Source organism: Pelophylax lessonae (genome assembly GCF_965119305.1).
Source record: "Pelophylax lessonae genome assembly, chromosome: 2".
NCBI classification, from domain to species: Eukaryota; Metazoa; Chordata; class Amphibia; order Anura; family Ranidae; genus Pelophylax; species Pelophylax lessonae.
In genome coordinates this window covers 17,039,220-17,061,379 of record NC_138769.1, presented here as the reverse complement: position 1 = coordinate 17,061,379, position 22,160 = coordinate 17,039,220, and the positions used below count along the sequence as shown (strand labels likewise).

Genomic DNA, 22,160 nt, shown 5'->3' with positions numbered 1-22,160 from the left:
TTTTACGGAAACGTTTTCTTCGATCCTGCTATAGGCAAATTTATTTGCACTGTAATTTTTTTATTATTTATTTTCATCGTTGCTGATGTTTATTTTTTTCTTTTCACGCAGGCTTGCACATCTCATAAAAGGAAAGTGTCTAAGGCTCTCCCTCTGAATTTTCAGGACGTGAAGCCGGGCAGCAGTTGCCATGAAGGTGATTCTTTCTTTTTTTCGCACCAGCGCGTCTTGAATGTCTTTGTACGTTTGTCCTGACGGTTAAAAAGTCTCCTCGGGTCCTGGATGTTGCCGGTCGATGCGGTCAGGTTGTTCGGTTGGTCTGGTCTTTTATATCTTCGTCACTGGAGTCGATTTTTTTTATTTACGTCCTTGGTAGCGTACTTATTCGAGTCGGAGGTTGAAATGGAGATATGTTTAAAGCACATCGGATGGGTTGACACCATGAGAGCGGCGTTTGCAGAGGCTCGGGGGGGGGGGGGGGGGGGTGGAGCCTTCTCTTTTGTTGGCTCCAGGCTCCATAGACAGCGCCTGTATTTCGAAAAAAAGGGGGAAAAGAGAGGAAAGTTGGGCGGGAGGAGAAGGAAGAAGAGGGGGTAAAAAAAAAAAAAAACAAAAGATGGAAGTCTAAGGGCAGGAGATTAGAAGCTCCTTCTATGGGGCAGAAAAGTAAAAGGCAGCAATGAGGGAGGTGGAAATAAAAGAGGGGAAGGGGGAGAGAGGAGGGAACAGAAAGGTGTACTGCGCACGCGGCAAACAATGGAGCAAGGATCTGAAAGGAGAACATGGAGATTACTCTGTGACATGCTGAGCCCCCTCTGCTTGTACTTAGAGCTGGAATCCCTCCATGGGTGCCTCTCGCTGTTGGAATATGTACTGCTGCTGGCTGAGGTCTACTTGTGGGGCGATACTGGTGTCCTCGTCCTCAGTGCCAAAGTAATGCTCAATCAGGTCGAACGCCTTCTGGTAGATCTCCTGGTTTTCGTGACTCTGCAAGAACTCGATCTTGTCTAGACCTAGATGGAAGGAAAGCACAGGGGGAGGTTACTGTAGTTCTCTTAACATACTAGGCCAATTTCAGGTATAACCTCTGTCCGAGCACTTACCGTATGCCTCCTCGATGAGGGCGCAGTAAGGGTTTATGCCCGTTCCATTGCGCTTCGCTTCCTGTTCTCCCAATCGCAAGATATTTTCCAGTCCGTTGAGGGCCACCTGGACGATCTTGGAATCCATGACAGTAAGCAGATCACAAAGGGGTTTGATGCAGCCCAGATCCACCAGATACCTGAATAAATATAACAAAGATATTACCCCTTCATGCCTAAACCCGGGTACACATAATTAGATTATCGGACCAACGATCGTCCCGGTTTTGTTTTTTTGCATGCTCCCCATGGAAAACGAATAGGTTACAAAATTACAAAAATTCTCGTACGACAGAATAAAGTTTAGAAGTGATGTAATGTATTTGTATCGTATTTTTGGACAAAACTGAACTGATTAAAGTAAATGGTACAAGAAAAATTGTGGTTGTCCCTTCGGAAAATTTTAGGCAAAAGCTGTGTACTAATGATCAGATTATCGTACGATCGCTTCGAAAGCAATATTTTATTTACGATATTCTGATCGTGTGTACCCGGCTTACGGTTTAAACAAAAGTTAATGCCTAAGCGCAATTTTGCAACTTTGACATGTGTTAGGAAACTGTACATATCGTCACAACTACTTTGTGTATCCAGGTGGATTATACAACTTTTTGGGCTTTCATTTTTATCAAAGGAAAACTGGCACAAAATAGTAGAAAAAAATGTTTTGTTTTTTTTAAATTTAGCTGTACATTTCTTGCTATCATCATAATTTACCACCAAAGAAGAAGCAGTTGTAACGGAAACGCAACCCACACTGTGTTTGTGGGCCTCCATCAGTATAAGGCTTCCTCCAGTCTTGAACAGATATCAGATATTACAGCCGCCCCCATACAAAACTAGCCGACAACTTAGCTTGCATGTATCTGAAAACAACAACCACTTTTTTGAACAGTCACACACACACACACACACACACACATATTTATATATATATATATATATATATATATATATATATATATACACACACACACACACACACACACACACACACATCCCCCTCCTGATCAAATTACCCCACTAGGTCAGGTGCCTGATTACATTATCATATGCAGATGCAATTGTATACAGAAATAGAATTAACCTGAACTAATTATCTAGCCATTTGGACAGGAACAATATGTGAGTTCATTAACAACTAACAATGGGAAAGACAGGCTTAACAGAAAACACATCACACCTTAATACATAGACAATAGGAAGAGACCACCAGTGACAGACTGTCAGTCTCTGACATTGAAGCACATGGAATAGAGGCTAATGTGATCAGCTCTTTCAATGATTCATGTTCAGAATCAAAAAAGCCAGGAATATATTTCTTGAGATATATGGTTGATAAATATTACTTTCCCATTTGAAGTAATTCAAACCATATTCTCAGTGTCCCTTAAGTAGCTGTCCATCATTTCCTTGGTCACCCCCTGTCCCTAATAGACACAGGGTGATTTACACATAAGAGGGGCCTAGGGAGCTGAGAGAGGGATTTCCCAACCTCTCAAAGGTAAGCTGGGTTCCACGGCCCCCCAACCAAAGTGACTCCCGTCACACAGTAAACACGGAGGCAGGCTCATAGGGATTGGTCACTGTGAAAGCCAATCAGAGGCCTTTACAGTCCCGGGTCACGATTGTTAGTATGAGACTCGGGGTCTCTGTGCTGGTAGCACGCTGTGCGCCACGCTCCCATCACTAAGGGAGTTTTGCATATATGCGGCCCCACAGAAAAAAGCCCAGTGCAGTGAGGCCACATGTGTGTGGCCGGCGGTAAGGGGTTAAAGTGGAACTTTAGTCTGAAAATTAAGTCCTGCTAGATCACTTCAGGCCGGTCGCCTTTTGCGGGTATAACTATGTAAAACATTAAAAATAAGTGCCTATACTGATTACACACAGGCCAATTCTGACATTTCTATCCTGTGCGTGAAAATCATAATTTTTTTGCTAGAAAAATGACTCAGAACCCCCAAAACATATACACACATACATACATACATATACACCGTGCCTTGCGAAAGTGTTCAGCCCCCTTGAACTTTGCGACCTTTTGCCACATTTCAGGCTTCAAACATAAAGATATACAGTGGGTACGGAAAGTATTCAGACCCCCTTAAATTTTTCACTCTTTGTTATATTGCAGCCATTTGCTAAAATCATTTAAGTTCATTCTTCTTCCTCATGAATGTACACATAGCACCCCATACTGACAGAAAAACACAGAATTGTTGACATTGTTGCAGATTTATTAAAAAAGAAAAACTGAAATATCACATGGTCCTAAGTATTCAGACCCTTTGCTGTGACACTCATATATTTAACTCAGGTGCTTTCCATTTCTTCTGATCATCCTTGAGATGGTTCTACACCTTCATTTGAGTCCAGCTGTGTTTGATTATACTGATTGGACTTGATTAGGAAAGCCACACACCTGTTTATATAAGACCTTCCAGATCACAATGCATGTCAGAGCAAATGAGAATCATGAGGTCAAAGGAACTGCCTGTAGAGCTCAGAGACAGAATTGTGGCAAGGCACAGATCTGGCCAAGGTTACAAAAAGATTTCTGCTGCACTTAAGGTTCCTAAGAGCACAGTGGCCTCCATAATCCTCAAATGGAAGACATTTGAGACGACCAGAACCCTTCCTAGAGCTGGCCGTCCGGCCAAACTGAGCTATCGGGGGAGAAGAGCCTTGGTGAGAGAGGTAAAGAAGAACCCAAAGATCACTGTGGCTGAGCTCCAGAGATGCAGTCAGGAGATGGGAGAAAGTTGTAGAAAGTCAACCATCACTGCAGCCCTCCACCAGTCGGGGCTTTATGCCAGAGTGGCCCGACGGAAGCCTCTCCTCAGTGTAAGACACATGAAAGCCCGCATGGAGTTTGCTAAAAAAACACCTGAAGGACTCCAAGATGGTGAGAAATAAGATTCTCTGGTCTGATGAGACCAAAATAGAACTTTTTGGCCTTAATTCTAAGGGGTATGTGTGGAGAAAACCAGGCACTGCTCATCACCTGTCCAATACAGTCCCAACAGTGAAGCATGGTGGTGGCAGCATCATGCTGTGGGGGTGTTTTTTAGCTGCAGGGACAGGACGACTGGTTGCAACCGAGGGAAAGATGAATGCGGCCAAGTACAGGTATATCCTGGACAAAAACCTTCTCCAGAGTGCTCTGGACCTCAGACTGGGCCGAAGGTTTACCTTCCAACAAAACAATGACCCTAAGCACACAGCTAAAATAATGAAGGAGTGGCTTCACAACAACTCCGTGACTGTTCTTGAATGGCCCAGCCAGAGCCCTGACTTAAAGCCAATTGAGCATCTCTGGAGAGACCTACAAATGGCTGTCCACCAACGTTTACCATCCAACCTGACAGAACTGGAGAGGATCTGCAAGGAGGAATGGCAGAGGATCCCCAAATCTAGGTGTGAAAGACTTGTTGCATCTTTCCCAAAAAGACTCCTGGCTGTATTAGATCAAAAGGGGGCTTCTACTAAATACTGAGCAAAGGGTCTGAATACTTAGGACCATGTGATATTTCAGTTTTTCTTTTTTAATAAATCTGCAACAATGTCAACAATTCTATGTTTTTCTGTCAGTATGGGGTGCTATGTGTACATTCATGAGGAAGAAGAATGAACTTAAATGATTTTAGCAAATGGCTGCAATATAACAAAGAGTGAAAAATTTAAGGGGGTCTGAATACTTTCCGTACCCACTGTAAAACTGTAATTTTTTGTGAAGAATCAACAAATGGGACACAATCATGAAGTGGAACAAAATTTATTGGATATTTCAAACTTTAACAAATAAAAAACTGAAAAATTGGGTGTGCAAAATTATTCAGCCCCCTTAAGTTAATACTGTGTACCGCCACCTTTTGCTGCGATTACAGCTGTAAGTCGCTTGGGGTATGTCTCTATCAGTTTTGCACATCGAGAGACTGAAATGTTTGCTCATTCCTCCTTGTAAAACAGCTCGAGCTCAGTGAGGTTGGATGGAGAGCGTTTGTGAACAGCAGTTTTCAGTTCTTTCCACAGATTCTCGATTGGATTCAGGTCTGGACTTTGATTTGGCCATTCTAACACCTGGATATGTTTATTTGTGAACCATTCCATTGTAGATTTTGCTTTATGTTTTGGATCATTGTCTTGTTGGAAGACAAATCTCCGTCCCAGTCTCAGGTCTTTTGCAGACTCCATCAGGTTTTCTTCCAGAATGGTCCTGTATTTGGCTCCATCCATCTTCCCATCAATTTTAACCATCTTCCCTGTCCCTGCTGAAGAAAAGCAGGCCCAAACCATGATGCTGCCACCACCATGTTTGACAGTGGGGATGGTGTGTTCAGGGTGATGAGCTGTGTTGCTTTTACGCCAAACATAACGTTTTGCATTGTTGCCAAAAAGTTTGATTTTGGTTTCATCTGACCAGAGCACCTTCTTCCACATGTTTGGTGTCTCCCAGGTGGCTTGTGGCAAACTTTAAACGACACTTTTTATGGATATCTTTAAGAAATGGCTTTCTTCTTGCCACTCTTCCATAAAGGCCAGATTTGTGCAGTATACGACTGATTGTTGTCCTATGGACAGAGTCTCCCACCTCAGCTGTAGATCTCTGCAGTTCATCCAGAGTGATCATGGGCCTCTTGGCTGCATCTCTGATCAGTCTTCTCCTTGTATGAGCTGAAAGTTTAGAGGGACGGCCAGGTCTTCGTAGATTTGCAGTGGTCTGATACTCCTTCCATTTCAATATTATCGCTTGCACAGTGCTCCTTGGGATGTTTAAAGCTTGGGAAATCTTTTTGTATCCAAATCCGGCTTTAAACTTCTCCACAACAGTATCTCGGACCTGCCTGGTGTGTTCCTTGTTCTTCATGACGCTCTCTGCGCTTTATACGGACCTCTGAGACTATCACAGTGCATGCGCATTTATACGGAGACTTGATTACACACAGGTGGATTTTATTTATCATCATTAGTCATTTAGGTCAAGATTGGATTATTCAGAGATCCTCACTGAACTTCTGGAGAGAGTTTGCTGCACTGAAAGTAAAGGGGCTGAATAATTTTGCACACCCAATTTTTCAGTTTTTTATTTGTTAAAAAAGTTTGAAATATCCAATAAATTTCGTTCCACTTCATGATTGTGTCCCACTTGTTGCTGATTCTTCACAAAAAATTAAAGTTTTATATCTTTATGTTTGAAGCCTGAAATGTGGCAAAAGTTTGCAAAGTTCAAGGGGACCAAATACTTTCGCAAGGCACTGTATATATATATATATATATATATATATATATATATATATATATATATATATATATATATATATATAAATATTTTTAGCAGAGACCCTAGAGAATAAAATGGAGGTTGCAATATTTTATGTCACGTGGTTTTTAAGCAGCAGTTTTTTTAAACACAATAAAAAATAAATAAATACTTTAATAAATTTTAATGCAAAAAAAGGACAATATATAACGCAATGTTTTGGTAAAATATAAAGGATGATGTTACTATGAGTAAATGGATACCAAACATGTCACGTTTTAAAATTGTGCACACTTGTGGAATGGCGGCAAACTACGGTACTTAAAAATTTCTATAGACAATGCTTTAAAATTTTTTACAGGTTACCAGTTAGGAGTTACAGAGGAGGTCTAGCGCTAGAATTATTGCTTCTGCTATAACAATCGCAGTGATACATCACATGTGTGGTTTGAACGCCATTTACATATGTGGGCGTGACCTACATATGCGTTCATTTCTGCGTGCTAGCGCAAGGGGACCAGGGTGCTTTAAAAAAAATTTACATTTTATTTTTTACACTTTGGGCTCTTTCACACGGACGCTCCGTGTGTTCGTACATCACCCCATCCGTTTGGGGGTGATATACGGACATAATGAATGTCTATGGGGATTGCGGATGTCAGCGGATGACCATCCGCTCACATCTGATTTGTGTCCTTTCAGTTCGGTTCCGTTTTTTGGAATGCAACAGAACCCTATTTTTCCTCCGTTAAAAAAACGGAACTGATGCAAAATCGGATGTCAGCGGTGTCATCCGCTGACATCCACAATCCCCATAGACTTACATTATGTCCGTATATCATCCGCAAACGGATGGGATGATATGCGGACATACAGAGCGGATGACACAAGTGTCATCCGTGTCCGTGAAAAAAAAAAGTGCCGCAGCGGAGATAAAAAACTGAGCGGCCGTGTGAAAGAGCCCTTTCTCCTTAATTTTTTGATCACTTTAATTCCTATTACAAGGAATGTAAACATCCCTTGTTATAGGAATAAAACATGACAGGTCCTTTTTTGGAGAGATATGGGGTCTATAAGACCCCACATCTCTCCTCTATGCTAAAAAGGAAGTGCTCAAAAAAAAGAAAAAAAAAAGAAATGATCTCAGGCTTTCCAGCAAAAAAACTGGCAGTATTTACATCTGCCAGAGCCGGAAGTCGCTCCTGCACTCCTAGGGTCAGAGAGATGGCCTGGGACCATCTGGTCCACGGCCAGCTCCATGGTAAACCAGGAGGAGAGGTCTCCTCCTGGTGCCTGTAAATGCAATCTGGCTAATTAGTCACTAGAATGGCTTTACAACACAGGGAAATTGCCAGACCCCCCCCCCTAAAAAAAAAAAATCTATCTGGATGATGCCTGTAGCTGCCACCGTCATCCAGATATCTTCACTCAAAGTCCAGGAGATCATATGACATCCACGCAGGGGAAAGTGGTTAATCTACAGACTGAGTGGTAAGCACCATAAATTCGTTATTTTCCATTGGCGATAACACTTACTTGATCTGCTCTGCTGACCCCCCGGAAGTGGCATTTGTGATGGCCCATGCAGCCTCCTTCCTTGTTCTGAACTCCGCCGTCTGTAAGATGTTTATGAGAGCCGGGAATATCTCAGCGTCGATCACCGTCTGTAAGAAAACAATACAAATTTACACGAGGCTTGCTAATATCGTCGCCCATTGAGCCCACCATTCTCTGTCTCCAACACAATACCTACTGTACATCTAAAAACAGAAAATAAAAAATATATATATATATAATTACCTTTTATATTCGGTTGTCTTTTGCTGGGTCTTATGTCATCACAGGACCGCTGCTGCTAAGCACCACATAATGACATGGCGCTGCTACCTGCAGCAATCACCTGTGAGTCCAACAAAAAAGGGAGGAGCCCTAACTCCCTGAGTTCACAGGAAGTGGAGTCAAAGTCCAGGGATAGAGCTTCGAGTCTGCCGGAAACATGGATGTCAGAAGAGTTTAAAACCCTGACCTGCCTTTTTTTTTGGAGGTGGAAGTGACTGAATTTTATTGAGCTATGCTCAAATTGGAAAAAAAAAATCTCTGATTTGTAATAAAGCTTGGGGGTGCCTACTGGCAGCCCATATAAACTGACCATGGCGGTCCTATCAGTGCCAAGAAAATGCAAGGAAAGGGAAGGAGGTTTGCACATCCCTCGAATCATTCAGCTGTGTGTGTATTCTGCACTTGCACAGCTGAGCGTTCTTTTCCTGGAATGTTTTACATATAAAATATTTAAATTTAACCACCTACCCACTGGGGACTTTCACCCCCCTCCGAACCAGGCCAATTTTCAGCTTTCAGCACTGTCACACTTTGAATGTGCAGTCATGTAATTCTGTATCCAAACACAATTTTTTTTTTTTACATAAATAGAGCTTTTTGGTGGTATTTAATCACCACTGGGTTTTTAATACTTAGCTAAATAAAGATCAAAAATCTTGGAAAAAAACAACAACTTTTTTCTCCTTCACTGATGTGCGCTGATGGGACAGCACTAATAGGCAATGATAGGCTGCACTGATGAGAAGGCATTGAAGGGCACTGATAGGCTGCACTGATTGGTGACACCGATGAGCAGTAGTAGGCAACATTGATGGGCACTGGTAGGCGACACTGATAGGTAATATTGAGGAGGAGACAGTGGTGGGCACAGATTGGCAGCAGTGGTGGGCACAGATTTGCAGCAGTGGTGGGCACAGATTGGCAGAAGTGGTGGGCACAGATTGGCAGAAGTGGATTATTAGCTCTTTTCTTCTCTCCTCCACACGCTGATAGCGTGAGAAGGATCGGTGAAGAGAGTCGGTAACCGGCTTCTATTAACATCGTGATGAGTGATTGGATACAGCTGGTCACATGGTAAAAGGCTGCTGATTGGCTCTTTACCTCAATCTGAGTTGGGCAGTGTCTGGAGGACACTGAACACAGAGCACGCCACCCCCGCCCAGCAGCCAGCGTGATCACAGGAGGCAGTCATAACGAACGATGCAATTTAACCACTTCAATATTAGGCACTTTCTCCGCCTTCCTTCCTATCCAGGCCAACTTTCAGCACTGTTGCACCTTGAATGATAATTGCACGGTCAAGCAAAACTGTACATTACCACTTAAGCCCCGGAGGATTTGGCTGCTCAAAGACCAGGCCCTATTTTTGCGATTCGGCACTGCGTGACTTTAACGGACAATTGCGCTGTCGTGCGACGCTGTACCCAAATGAAATTGACGTCCTTTTTTTCCCCATAAATAGAGCTTTCTTTTGGTGGTATTTGATCACCTGTGCGCTTTTTATTTTTTGCGCTATAAACAAAAAAAGAGCAACAATTTTGAAAAAATAACAATATTTTTCAAATTTTTTTTATATGAAATCCTCAAAAAAAAATGTAAAAATCCAATTTTTTTTAACATTTTAGGCCAATTTGTTTTCTGCTACAAATTTTTAGTAAAAAAAATTGCAGTAAGTGTATTTTGATTGGTTTGCGCGAAAGTTATTGCATTTACTAACTACGGGAAAGACTTATGTAATTTTTATTGTTTTTTTTTTAAACTAATAATGGCGGCGATCTGCGATTTTTTTTTTTTTTGCGAGACTGCGACATTGCGGCGGACAGATCGGACCCCTGACTGACATTTTTGGGAGTACCAGTGACATTACTACAGTAATCAGTGCCATAAATATGCAGTTACTGTAAAAATGACACTGGCAGGGAAGGGGTTAACTTTACGGTGATCAAGGGGTTAAGTGTTTCCCTAGGGGCGTGATTCTAACTGTTAGGGGGCGTGGCTAGTGAAGTAATCACAGAGACATACGATCCTACATAGCAGGATCACATAGCCTCTGTCATTACTTCAAAGAGAATGACAGATGTGTTAATGTCAGCCGTCTGTCTTTCTCCCTCTCCTGAGGGAGATGGGCGAGTGGCCGGTGGACATCGGAGCCGCCGGTCACACGCGCTGGCTATGCAGGGAACGAGCAGGGGCGGGAGCGCGCCGCCGGTGGCGCGCGCTCGCCCCATACGTCACTTTGCCTGTAGAGGGCTGACTGCCGCACTATATAGTCGTGCGGCGGTCGGCAAGTGGTTATATACATTTTTATCATTTTTTTTTTTTAAACAGATAGAACTTTTCTTTGGTGGTATTTACTCACTACTGGGGTTTTTAATTTTTTGCTAAATAAACAAAAAAATACCAACAAATTTGAAAAAGAAAAAAAAACAAATGTTTTCCTTAGTTTCGGTTAGAACATTTTGCAAATAAATAATTTTTCTTCTTCACTGGTGTGCACTGGTAAGGCTGCACTAATGGGTACTGGTGGGGCTGCATGGATGGGTACTGGTGGGGCTGCATGGATGGGTACTGGTGGGGCTGCATGGATGGGTACTGGTGGGGCTGCATGGATGGGTACTGATAGGTTGCATTGATATTTGGGGAAGTGATGATCACTGCCCTGATTATCAATATACATCTGCCCTGTCAGACTTGCCGCCGTTATCGGCTCTCCTTTTCTCATGCTGTGACAGTGCGAGGAAAGGAATGCTGATAACCTGCAAGCTTGTGTACGTGTGATCAGCTGTGATTGGACAAAGCTAATGCCATGGTAAAGGCCCTTTACCGCGATCTGTGATCAGCTGTGTCCAAAAGGACACATTGGTCACAAAGCACACCCGATGCGTGCCCCAGGGGCCACGCAGAGGATGTATTCTGGAAGCACGTCCTCCCAAAACAAGAGAGATGTGCTTTAGCCGTCTTTCTGCTATGGCGCGGTATTGAAGTGATTAAAAAGCATAAGAAAGATAAGAAGGTAATTAAAACAAAAAAAACCTAAGCATCTTTTTAACTCACCTGGATCTGCGCCCTGTTGCCTGCGGTGATGTTGGATATCGTCCAGCACGCCTCCTTCTTTATGGACTCTTTTGGGCTGCTGAGAAGGTGCAGCAAACTCTGCAGTGCCGAGCAGTTCAGAATAACCTGGGAACAAGAGAGAGAAAAATTAGAGATGAATAAAGCACAAGGCATTCACAATGACTGCGTGTTAAATGGTCAGCCCACTCTACTGTTATACTTCAATGTTTTGTAGATGCTGGAGAAGAGGGGGGGTCCTTTAGGCTACACATACAAAAAACTGCACTTGCCAGAGTTTTGAATGATCTACTCCATAGAAGTTCAATATTTTTCCCTAAGCAAAGGCGAATAATTTGAAAATCACATAGGCTATGAAGTCAGATGGAACACAATGACCACAACTAGAGGACAGACAGTGGCTGCTGATACTACCGTTCTATTTTCTCTAAAGTGGCCCTGTCAGCAGAGAGGTGCTTTGTATGCTGAAGAGGCAATATACTTACCTTTCCAACCTATTTAATTCCACATCTTTGCTATTACCAAGACACTCCGAGACACACCTTTCCCTTTTTTTTTTTTTTGTTTAAAATTAATAGATATATATATGTATATATTTAGTGATCGACCAATATCGTTTTTTCATTGCCGATACTGATATTTTGGTCATCGGTATCTATATTTTTTCTTTGACAGGTACTCTTGTGGAGGAATCTGGGGGTCTAAAAGACCCCAAACCCCTCCTCTGCACTTAAAAGCATTCAAAATGCCAAGTTTGGCTGTTTTGAATGCTGTCATTTTTTTTTAAATTTGGCGCTGAGTACCCGGAAGTGATGTCATGACATCACTTCCGGGTTTTTGCATGGAGACCCGATCAGAGCCGAATGTGGCTTTGATCGGGTCTTCAGTGGTCGTGCAGGCTGGTTGCCCCGGTCTCCCGGTGGGACGGGAGACCCAGGCGAGCCGCGGAAGGCGGCGGGAGGGGGGTTGTCCCCTCCCGCTCCTTGTAATGACAGCCAAGCAGCTTCCCAGACGCATTGGTTGTCATTACAAGACAGCCGACCATCGGCTATGGACACCGGTACCGGGGTGATGCCTCTAGTGGCACTTTTCCACTGCAAGTACCGGCTAGTACCGGCTCGGCTCTACTCGGCCCTGCTTGGCCCGGTTTGCTTTTCCACTGCGGTACCGCATGGTATAGTGTCGGTACGGTATGGTATAGGTTTGCTTTTCCACTAAAGTAGTACTAAAGTTAAGTGGGTGGGATAACAACGGGGTGGGTGGGATTCTCTGACCAATCAGTGGCTAGTAGTGACTGCATGCAAAGGATTGTGGGATATGGTACCAGTTTGGTACCTGTTGGAACCACAATCGAGTAGGTACTGTTTTTTCAGAGCCGTACCGTACCGTTCGGTTCCATGCAGCGGAAAAGCAAACCTATACCGTACCGTACCGAACTGTTCCGACCCTATACCATGTGGTACCGCAGTGGAAAAGCACAAAAGCGCGCCGAGCCGGTACGGTTCTATGCAGTGGAAAAGCGCCATAGCTGCAGTCATCACTCCGGTACATGAACTTTCTGAAATATCGGTCACCTTGGTGGCCGATTCTGATGTATCGGTGAAAGTGCAGATCGGCCCTCAATATATCGGCAGTCAGCCCCGGCCAGGCAAAGTGACGTATACATACGTCACTCGCCTGTCACTTGCTTGGGAGCCAATAGCGGGCGAGCGAGCGAGCGCGCGCCCGCGGAGGCACGCTCCCGTCCCGGCTCGTTCCCTAGCAAGTCCGTGCGTGTGACCGGCGGACCCGATGTCCGCCGGTCACTCGCCGATCGTCGGTGCAGAGGGAGAAAGGCAGGCGGCTGATGTAAACAAGCCGCCTGTCATTCTCCCCTGTGTAGAAACAGTGATCATACGGTTCTACTATGTAGGACCGTTGATCATTGTTCCTACACCTCAAGCCACAGCCAATCAAAGTAAGAATGACGCCCCTAGGGACACACTTAACCCCTCCTTCCCAATAAAGTTAACCCCTTCACTACCAGTGTCATTTTGCAGTAACAGTGCATATGTATAGCACTGATTACTGCAGTAATGTCACTGGTAACCCCAAAAGTGTCAAAAATGTCAGTCAAGGGTCCGATCTGTCCGCCGCAATGTCGCAGTACCGCAAAAAAAAAAAAAATAAATAAATAAAAATCGCAGATCGCTGCCATTACACGTTAAAAAAAAAACACCAAAAATGACAGAAATTTTTCCCTTAGTTAGTAAAAGCAATAACTTTTGCACAAACCAATCAAAATAAGCTTTTTGTGATTTTTTTTACCAAACATATGTAGCAGAAAACAAATTGGCCAAAAATGTTAAAAAATGTTGCTATTTACATTGGGGGGGGGGGACTTCATACAAAAAGATGTGAAAAATATTGTTGTTTTTGCAAAATTTACGCTCTTTTTTTGTTTATAGCGCAAAAAGTAAAAATCGCACAGGTGATCAAATATCACCAAAAGAAAGCTCTGTTTGTGGGAAAAAAAGGGCGTCAAATTCGTTTGACATTATGAACCCGCGATCTCTACCTATAGACGGTGAGGTGAGGCAGAGAGATCGCTTCCATTGCCCTCTGGAACTTGCAGTGTGGCCCCAATGTAAGCATTCACTTATAAAGAGGCAGCGGTCTCTAGCAGTTTCATATAGAATGTCCAGGTCTCCATCTCTTGTAATGCCTATTCAGTTGCCAACCACACATGTTGAACGTCTTTGACCATTGTAGCACCCTCCTAGGTAGGTGCTAAGTAAAGAGTATCGTTTTGGCTCTGTCTGCCTATCAGAGGAGCAGCAGGCAAAATCTTTATGGCTCTTTGCTTAACAAGGAGCAGGATCTATAAATTAGGTCTGCTCATGGTGCTCAGTGTGTAATTCATCTCGTCTGGGAAGTGTTTCACACTGGTCCAATAAGGAGGCATGTTGGACAGTGGAGGAAACCTGACCAATGGGTACACAGGCTTTGATACAGCCCCAGTGATTGGCACAGACTGGTAGTCTTGGTGCATTGTCGGGTGTGGTATAAAAGCCAGGAGAACATGTGCTTGGGGTGTTTGGCTGGTGAGCAGAGTCCCGGAAGGAGGGTGGCGGCTGCCTCTTCTTCTGCAGTGGTTGGTGTATGGTAACAGGCAGTTGGCCTGGTGAGCCAGAAGGAAGGAGCTGAACCCAGAGGTCCAGGAGAGATGACTAGAGGGGTTGAGACACTGGAGAGTATTGTATTGTGAGTACAGGGGATTGTATCTAAGGGCCAGACCAGGAAGGGGGCCACCCCAGAGTAGAGTAGTCAAAGGACGGGTGTCAGCTGGTGCAGTGAAAGGGGGTGCTAGGCGAGTACTCTGACGATAAATGCTAAGCAATTCTTTTGTTCAGAGACTCAGTATCTACAATTCATCTAGTGACATGGTGAAATTTGCAGCCTTACTGCATCTTCAGATATATGTCCTCAGAATTGTGAATAGTTCAAGTTCCGGAGTATCCTACTCTTCCTTTCTCCCATCCCTATTTAAAATAAAACAAAAACAACCAAAACCCCTAGACTGAGCTGGAAAGGAAAGTGTTAAGTGTTTGCATGCAGTTCAGTTGCTAACGGTAACCCAGAGGGACCCGAAAAGGTGAGGAATTCAGCAGCCCTCAAGGGGGCAGTGCTACACCATCTTCAATAAAATATCTGAAGTCAAGGACAGTCTTTTGTCATATACTGAGTGTTATACAGGAGCATCTCATAAAATTTGAATATCAAAAAGTTTATTTATTACAGTAATTAAATTCAAAAAGTGAAACTCCTATATTTTATATAGATGTGTTACACACAGAGTGATATATTTCGCGCATTTCTTTCTTTTATTTTTGATGATTATGGCTTACAGTTAGTGACACCCCAAAATTCAGTATCTCAGAAAATTAGAATATTGTGAAAAAGTTCAATATTGTAGGCTCATGGTGTCACACTAATCCAGTGTTAATTTAGTCAACGAAAAAATTTGTCAAAATTTTCGTAAGCTGCCTTTTTACGGTGACGAAAACGAAAAGTATAGCACATTTTCCTCCACTGACAAAAACTACGACAAAAATCAATTAAGTTTTCATTAACTAACGAACACAAAACGAAACTGTGAGGCAGGGACGTTTACATTCGTAAAACTTCCAGTTCTCCTCAGACGACCGTCCAGAGCAGCACTGTGCATTACAGGCCTCCGAGTCCTCAGACGACCGTCCAGAGCAGCACTGTGCATTACAGGCCTTCTCTTCAGCCTGTCCATGTCCAGAGCACTGTGCAGTATTACAGGCCTCCTAAGGCCACCGTCCTGAGCACTGTGTAGCATTACAGGCCGCCTCAGACCACTGTGCAGCATTACAGGCCTCCTCAGACCACCGTCCAGAGAACTCTATAGCATTACAGGCCTTCTCAGACCACTGTCCAGAATACTATGGCAATACATTACAGGCCTTCTCTTCAGCCTGTCCATGTCCAGAGCACTGTGCAGTATTACAGGCCTCCTAAGACCACCGTCCTGAGCACTGTGTAGCATTACAGGCCTTCTCAGACCACCGTCCAGAGCACTTTGCAGGATTACAGGCCTCCTCAGACCACCATCCAGAGCACTGTATGCATTACAGACCTCCTCAGACCTCCATCCAGAACACTGTGCAGCATTACAGGCCTCCTCAGACCACCGTCCAGAGAACTCTATAGCATTACAGGCATCCTCAGACCACTGTCCAGAGCACTTTGCAGCATTACAGGCATCCTCAGACCACTGTCCAGAGCACTGTATGCATTACAGGCTTCCTCAGACCACCATCCAGAGCACTGTATGCATTACAGGCCTCCTCAGACCCCTGTCCAAAGCACTGTGCAGCATTACAGGCCTCCTCAGACCACCGTCCAGAGCACTGTGGAGCATTACAGGCCTCCTCAGACTTCTGCCCAAAGCACTGTGCAGCATTACAGGCCTCCTCAGACCACCGTCCAGAGCACTGTGCAGAGTACTGGGCAGAGTACTGTGCAGCATTACAGGCCTCCTCAGACCAACGTCCAGAGCACTGTGTAGCATTACAGGCCTCCTCAGACTTCTGCCCAAAGCACTGTGCAGCATTACAGGCCTCCTCAGACCACCGTCCAGAGCACTGTGCAGAGTACTGGGCAGAGTACTGTGCAGCATTACAGGCCTCCTCAGACCGTCCACAGTGGCTAAATCTGTACTGTACCTGTGAGTTTGTTCAAACCTTAATACCATAAATAACATTTTTTAACTCCAGGAGTATATAATGAGTTTGGAAATTCTATAGAAATGCCTAAATAATGCAATACAGTTTAACTAAACCCAATCGATTTTATTTTATTTTGACTAAAATGTACTGGAGATTTTAGTCGACTAAAATAAGACTAAAACTAAAATAACTGCAGATGACTACAATGGAACTAAAACTAAAATGGCATTTTTGTTAAAAGACTAAGAATAAAACAAAATCCTATGCCAAAATTAACACTGCTCTAATCAGTGAATTCATTTATAATACCTGTAAAGGTTTCCTGAGCCTTTAAATGGTCTCTTAATCTGGTTCAGTAGGTTACACAATTATGGGGAAAACTGCTGTATTGACAGTTGTCCAGAAGACAGTCATGGATACCCTCCATAGGGGGTAAGTCACAAAAGGTAATTTTCCACAAAAGGTCATTTTTAAAGCGGAGTTCCAGCCCCCTCCAAAAATTAAAAGTCAGCAGCTACACATACTGTACACATACTGTAGCTGCTGACTTAATATTAGGACACTTACCTGTCCTGGAGTCCAGCGATGTCGGCACAGAAACCGATGTTTCCATCGGCTGTCGGGTGCTGCCGCCGCCATTGGCGGTAAGGGAACCCGGCAGTGAAGCCTTGCGTCTTCATAGTCGGATCTCTACTGCGCATGCGCGAAGTGCGCTGCGCATTCCTATTGGCTTGGCGGCGGGGGATGGAGGAGGGGACCAAACATCCGAGGGACAGCGCTGCGGGGCCGTATCCCGGAAGTGGGGAAGAGTACCTGTATGTGGCCCTTTGGCGCTGTCAGGAGCCCCAGTTAATGCCCCCTAAACCATCACCTCTAGGACTTCTATAGAGGCTCTCTCATCCTCTGGAACACCTTACCCCAATCAGTCCAGTTATATCCTTCTCTGCCAGTGAAGCATATATGGTAGGGATGAACTGATACCGTTTTTTTTTGCCGGCGAGTACAAGTACCGATACTTTCGGGCCAAGCAGTCATGGATATCTTTGCGGTGCGATTTGAGCCAATACAAAATGAATGGGCTCAAATTGCAACGCAAAGAATTGCATGCGATCTGAAAAGGAATGCAGTGCAAATCCTGTCAGAATCACATGCGGTTTCCAGCACCGCTACTGTGTGAACCCAGGCTGTCACTATGACAATCATGGGAATTGAGCCAGTCATTTTGTATGGGCTGAAATTGCACCACAAAGGTATAGGTTTTAAGTGATTGCAAAGTCTTGTTTTATTTTCTATTAACCTCTTAAGCCCCAGCCCTATTTCGGACACTTTTGTTTACAAGTTAAAAATCAGTATTTTTTCCTAGAAAACTACTTAGAACCCCCAAACATTATATATATTTTTTAGCAAAGACTCTGGAGAATAAAATGGCGGTCATTTCAATATTTTTTGCCACGCGGTATTTGCGCAGCGGTCTTTAAAACGCCATTTTTTAAAAAAAATTAACAATTTCACTGCATTTAAAAAAACTAAACAGTAAAGTTAGCCCATTTTTTTGTATATTGTGAAAGATGATGTCACGCCAAGTCAATAGATACCCAACATGTTACGGTTTAAAATTGCGCACACCTGCGGAATGGTGGCAAACTACGGTCAATAGAAATCTCAATAGGCGACGCTTTAAAATTTTATAACGGTTACCAGTTTAGAGTTAGACTGTAGCTCTTTTTTTTTTAAATTATTGCTCACGCTCTGGCGACTGCGGCGATACCTCACATGTGTGGTTTGAACAGCGATTTAATTTGCGGCTCCACTTCCGTATACGTTTTCTTTTGTGCGCGAGCGAACGGTGACGGGGGCAGCTAAATTTTTATTTTTTTTCCTATTTTATTTTTTTTAACTTTCTCACAGGTTTTTTTAAAAAAAAAAAAATCTGATCACTTTTATTGCTGTCACAAGCAATGTAAACATCCCTTGTGACACCAATATGCAGTGACAGGTACTCTTTATTGAGGGATTGAGGGTCTAAAAGACCCCAAACCCCTCCACTACACTTCCATGTATTCAAAACGCCGAAAACGGCATTTTTGAATACACTAGTTTTTTTAACCTGCCGCCTTTTGCAGCAGAGTAACCCGGACGTGACGTCATGGACGCCGCCTCCGGGTTACGTCATCGGAGACCGGTTGCTCAGGTCTCCTGGTGGGACGGGAGACCCGGGCAGAGCGGCGGCGGGTGGGGGGTGGGGGTGTCCCCTCCCGCTAACCCGCGTAACGATCGAGCGGCGCCGGAAAGCCGACCGTCGGCTCTAAACCACGGTACCGGGATGGTGCCTCTAGATAGAGGCATCATCCCGGTATAACACCGCAAATTTAGCCGACGTACCCCTACGTCACTTTGCGGTATGTGGTTAAAATAACAAGCATGCCATGCTTACTTTCTCTGTGCAGTTTGTTTTGCTTGTCCTGGCCTGTCCCCCGTTCAGTGCCCCCACAGCAAGCAGCTTGCTATGGGGGCACCGAGCCGCACTGTAGCTCAGTGTGTCCATTCAGACATGGAGCTGCCCTCTCTCCTGATTGGATGAGTTTAATTGACAGCAGCCATTGGCTCCCGCTGCGGTGTCTCAGCCAATCAGGAGAGAAAGTCCCGGACGGCTGAGGCACTCATTGACATCGCTAGATAGAGATGGGCTCAGGTGAGTATTGGGGGGCTGCTGCACTCCGAAGGCTTTTTTCCCAATACATAGAACGGATTAAGATAAAAAACATTCTGGCTTTATAACTACTTTCAGGTATCGGGAGGATTTACACGAGTACTCACACAAATACTCAGTACTGGCACTGGCACCGATACCGATATCAGTATCGGTGCAACCCAAATATATAGTCATCTTTGCTTGTTCCATAAAAGGGAAAATGGCTATCGGTTACAAAACTCTTTGTTTTTAACATTCTGTAAAATCTTTGTTATTTTTCAACAGCTGGAAGAAAACTTTACTGCACCTCCCCCTGGGCCAACTGTCACAGGTGATATTTCATCAGGCAGAGAATCGTCAGTATAAAATAAAATTAGAAAAGACCTGCGGGGGAAAGACCGAGTCTGAGCGCTGCACAAAGAAAATCTATTCCTCACCTGTGTCTGTACATCATCTCCGGTCACAATGTTCCCAACTGCTCTCAGAGCCGGTGACACCACTTTGTAATCGCTGTGCCTGGAAAAACACAGATAAATGTTAGCGTGTTCCTCTGGCTTCCTCAAAAAAAAAAAAAAAAAAATCATATACGCATGGTATATATTACATCTTATACAGGGTTCGTACACATTTTTACCAATAAAATTCCATGACTTTTCCATGACATCAAGTAAATATTCATGACCTAATGTTTCATGAAATGTCTATGTATACATGTTAAATAAGAAGAAAATCCATGTTACACCCAGCATATTTTTAATAAAATAAATGACAAGCTTTGTAGTGTACAGTAGAATATGAAATATTTATTTAAATAACTGGCAGCTATCTTGCTGTCTGGGAATATAGTGTGAAAAAGCTGGCCTGTGTCTTCACAAGACTTGTACGAATACTGTAGTGCGAATTAGCCACCTTTAGCACCCACAGTCCCTCTGCAGTTAGGGTTTTGTTTCTGGATACAGCACTCAAAATGGTCCCTTATTTTACAGTGGATGAGATGGAAGCACCGCATCTGGGAGCCGGTGTCACTTCAGTTGCACGAGTGAAAAAGCCAGCGATCGGAATGGAAGCTGTCGAGCACGCAGCTGCAGACTGGTGCTTTGCACCTTTAGCGTGGCTAGACAGCGCTGCCTCTCCCATGTTAGAAATGTCAAACGTTTTATGGCACATTGTACATTTAGCACGTCCCGGGTCCTGATATTTCTCCAGCCACCTTTCATACTTTTCATCATGAAGCCATACATTTTTAAATCTGATTGCTGCACACTAACATTAGCTGAAACTTCATTACCCCCATAGACTGTAAAAAAGGTTACCCCACGCAGAGAACGTCACGTGACGGATCGTGCGAAAGTTAACTATTGTAATTTAACCAATATTATCAACTATATTCAAATATACTGTAGAAAGAAAAATATTTGATGGGTGCTCCTGCTTGGGGATAAAGCTTCAGTTCAGGCAGTCATGATGGATAAGGTGCAGTCGGACTGGTATGGATGGCACAGATGCACAAATGCGGCGCTTACATCGAGGGCAGCTCTTTGTTAGGCCGAAGCAACAGTCCCACGAACAGGCAGAAAAGAGAGGAAGGCTCCACTCAGTGTAGCAGATGGAAATAATTTTGACACATATTAAAAACTTACATGGAGGTAAGCGTCTATCTTCATAGCTCGGCGTCCTTCCGGGTCCACAGTGTTTCCGTCCCTGAGGCTGGCCAGCAGCCGGGAGATGACACTTGGGGAGAACCAATCAGGGGACTCAGTCAGATCGAGGCAGCGGTGAAGCATATACCTCACTGGAGGGCCGCACGAACGCAATGACGCGGGGGGGATGGGGGCGGTAACCGGTTTCGGAGCATGCGTGAACCGCTCCTTCTTCAGGGGTCTGAAGGAGCAGTTCACTCATGCTCCGAAAACGGTTCCCCCCCCCCGCGTCATCACGTTCGTGCGGCCCTCCAGTGAGGTATATGCTTCACCGCTGCCTTGATCTGACTGAGTCCCCTGATTGGTTTTCCCCTAGTGTCATCTCCCGGCTGCTGGCCAGCCTCAGGGTCGGAAACACCGCGGACCAGGAAGCACGCCGAGCTATGAAGATAGACGCTTACCTCCATGTAAGTTAGAAGCTTACCTCCATGTAAGTTTTTAATATGTGTCAATAAAATTATTTACATCTGCTACACTGAGTAGAGCCTTTCTCTCTTTTCTGCATATTCGAATATACAGTGATTGTGTGATTTTCATGTTTTATATCCCTTGATAATTACAAGTTCAACCTGCCAGTTGTACATTCAATTTCCAGTAGAGGGCCGACAACACTTCTAGACATCACAGAAATCACCTCTAAGTTGTCGGTCCTGTGCTGAGCAAAGTAAGGGCAAGCTCCCCCAGGAGTGGGCTGTAATGCCAATAGATCCCCCATTGTGTATAGTCAATCAGCACACATTATGAGATAATAATGACCCGTTTATCTTAACCACTTCATGACCTCCCCATTGCAAATTTACTGCTACAGGGTGGCCGTTCTGTGCAGAATCACACATACCTATACAAACATATATATATATATATATATATATATATATATATATATATATATATATATATATATATATATATATATATATATATATATATCTATCAAAGGCGTAACTATAACTAGAACCTTCATGGCCCCATTGCAAGAAACCATGAAGGGCCCCCCGGACCCCTGGCTGGGGCCCTTCCCTGCAAGCCTGGGGCTCATCCCACTGATCCTGTGGCCCTTTATTACGATACCGCAGCAGGATCCTTTCACAAGTTCTGCAGTGGGCCCCCTTCCTGCTATCTTAGGGCCTCCCCACGGTGGTGGAATGCCAGGGCCAGGCTGCAAGTGTGACCTTTGCGATCCTGGAAGTTCACCCACTGGTGTCAGTAGTTTTTACCTTT

At 44.1% G+C, this 22,160-nt stretch overlaps 1 protein-coding gene across 1 annotated transcript in view; it reads right to left on the bottom strand.

The window, feature by feature from the left end:
• Positions 1 to 545: 545 nt before the first annotated feature.
• The window catches only part of KPNA1 (karyopherin subunit alpha 1), a 99,526-nt gene continuing 77,911 nt past the window's right edge, over positions 546 to 22,160 (bottom strand). Inside the window, exons 10-14 of the mRNA XM_082246512.1 lie at positions 19,677 to 19,755; positions 11,296 to 11,421; positions 7,939 to 8,066; positions 1,104 to 1,282; positions 546 to 1,013 (exon numbers count right to left, since the gene is read on the bottom strand). Coding sequence (XP_082102638.1) covers positions 826 to 1,013; positions 1,104 to 1,282; positions 7,939 to 8,066; positions 11,296 to 11,421; positions 19,677 to 19,755 — 700 coding nt within the window. The 3' untranslated portion in view covers positions 546 to 825. The remainder of the gene's footprint in view (positions 1,014 to 1,103; positions 1,283 to 7,938; positions 8,067 to 11,295; positions 11,422 to 19,676; positions 19,756 to 22,160) is intronic.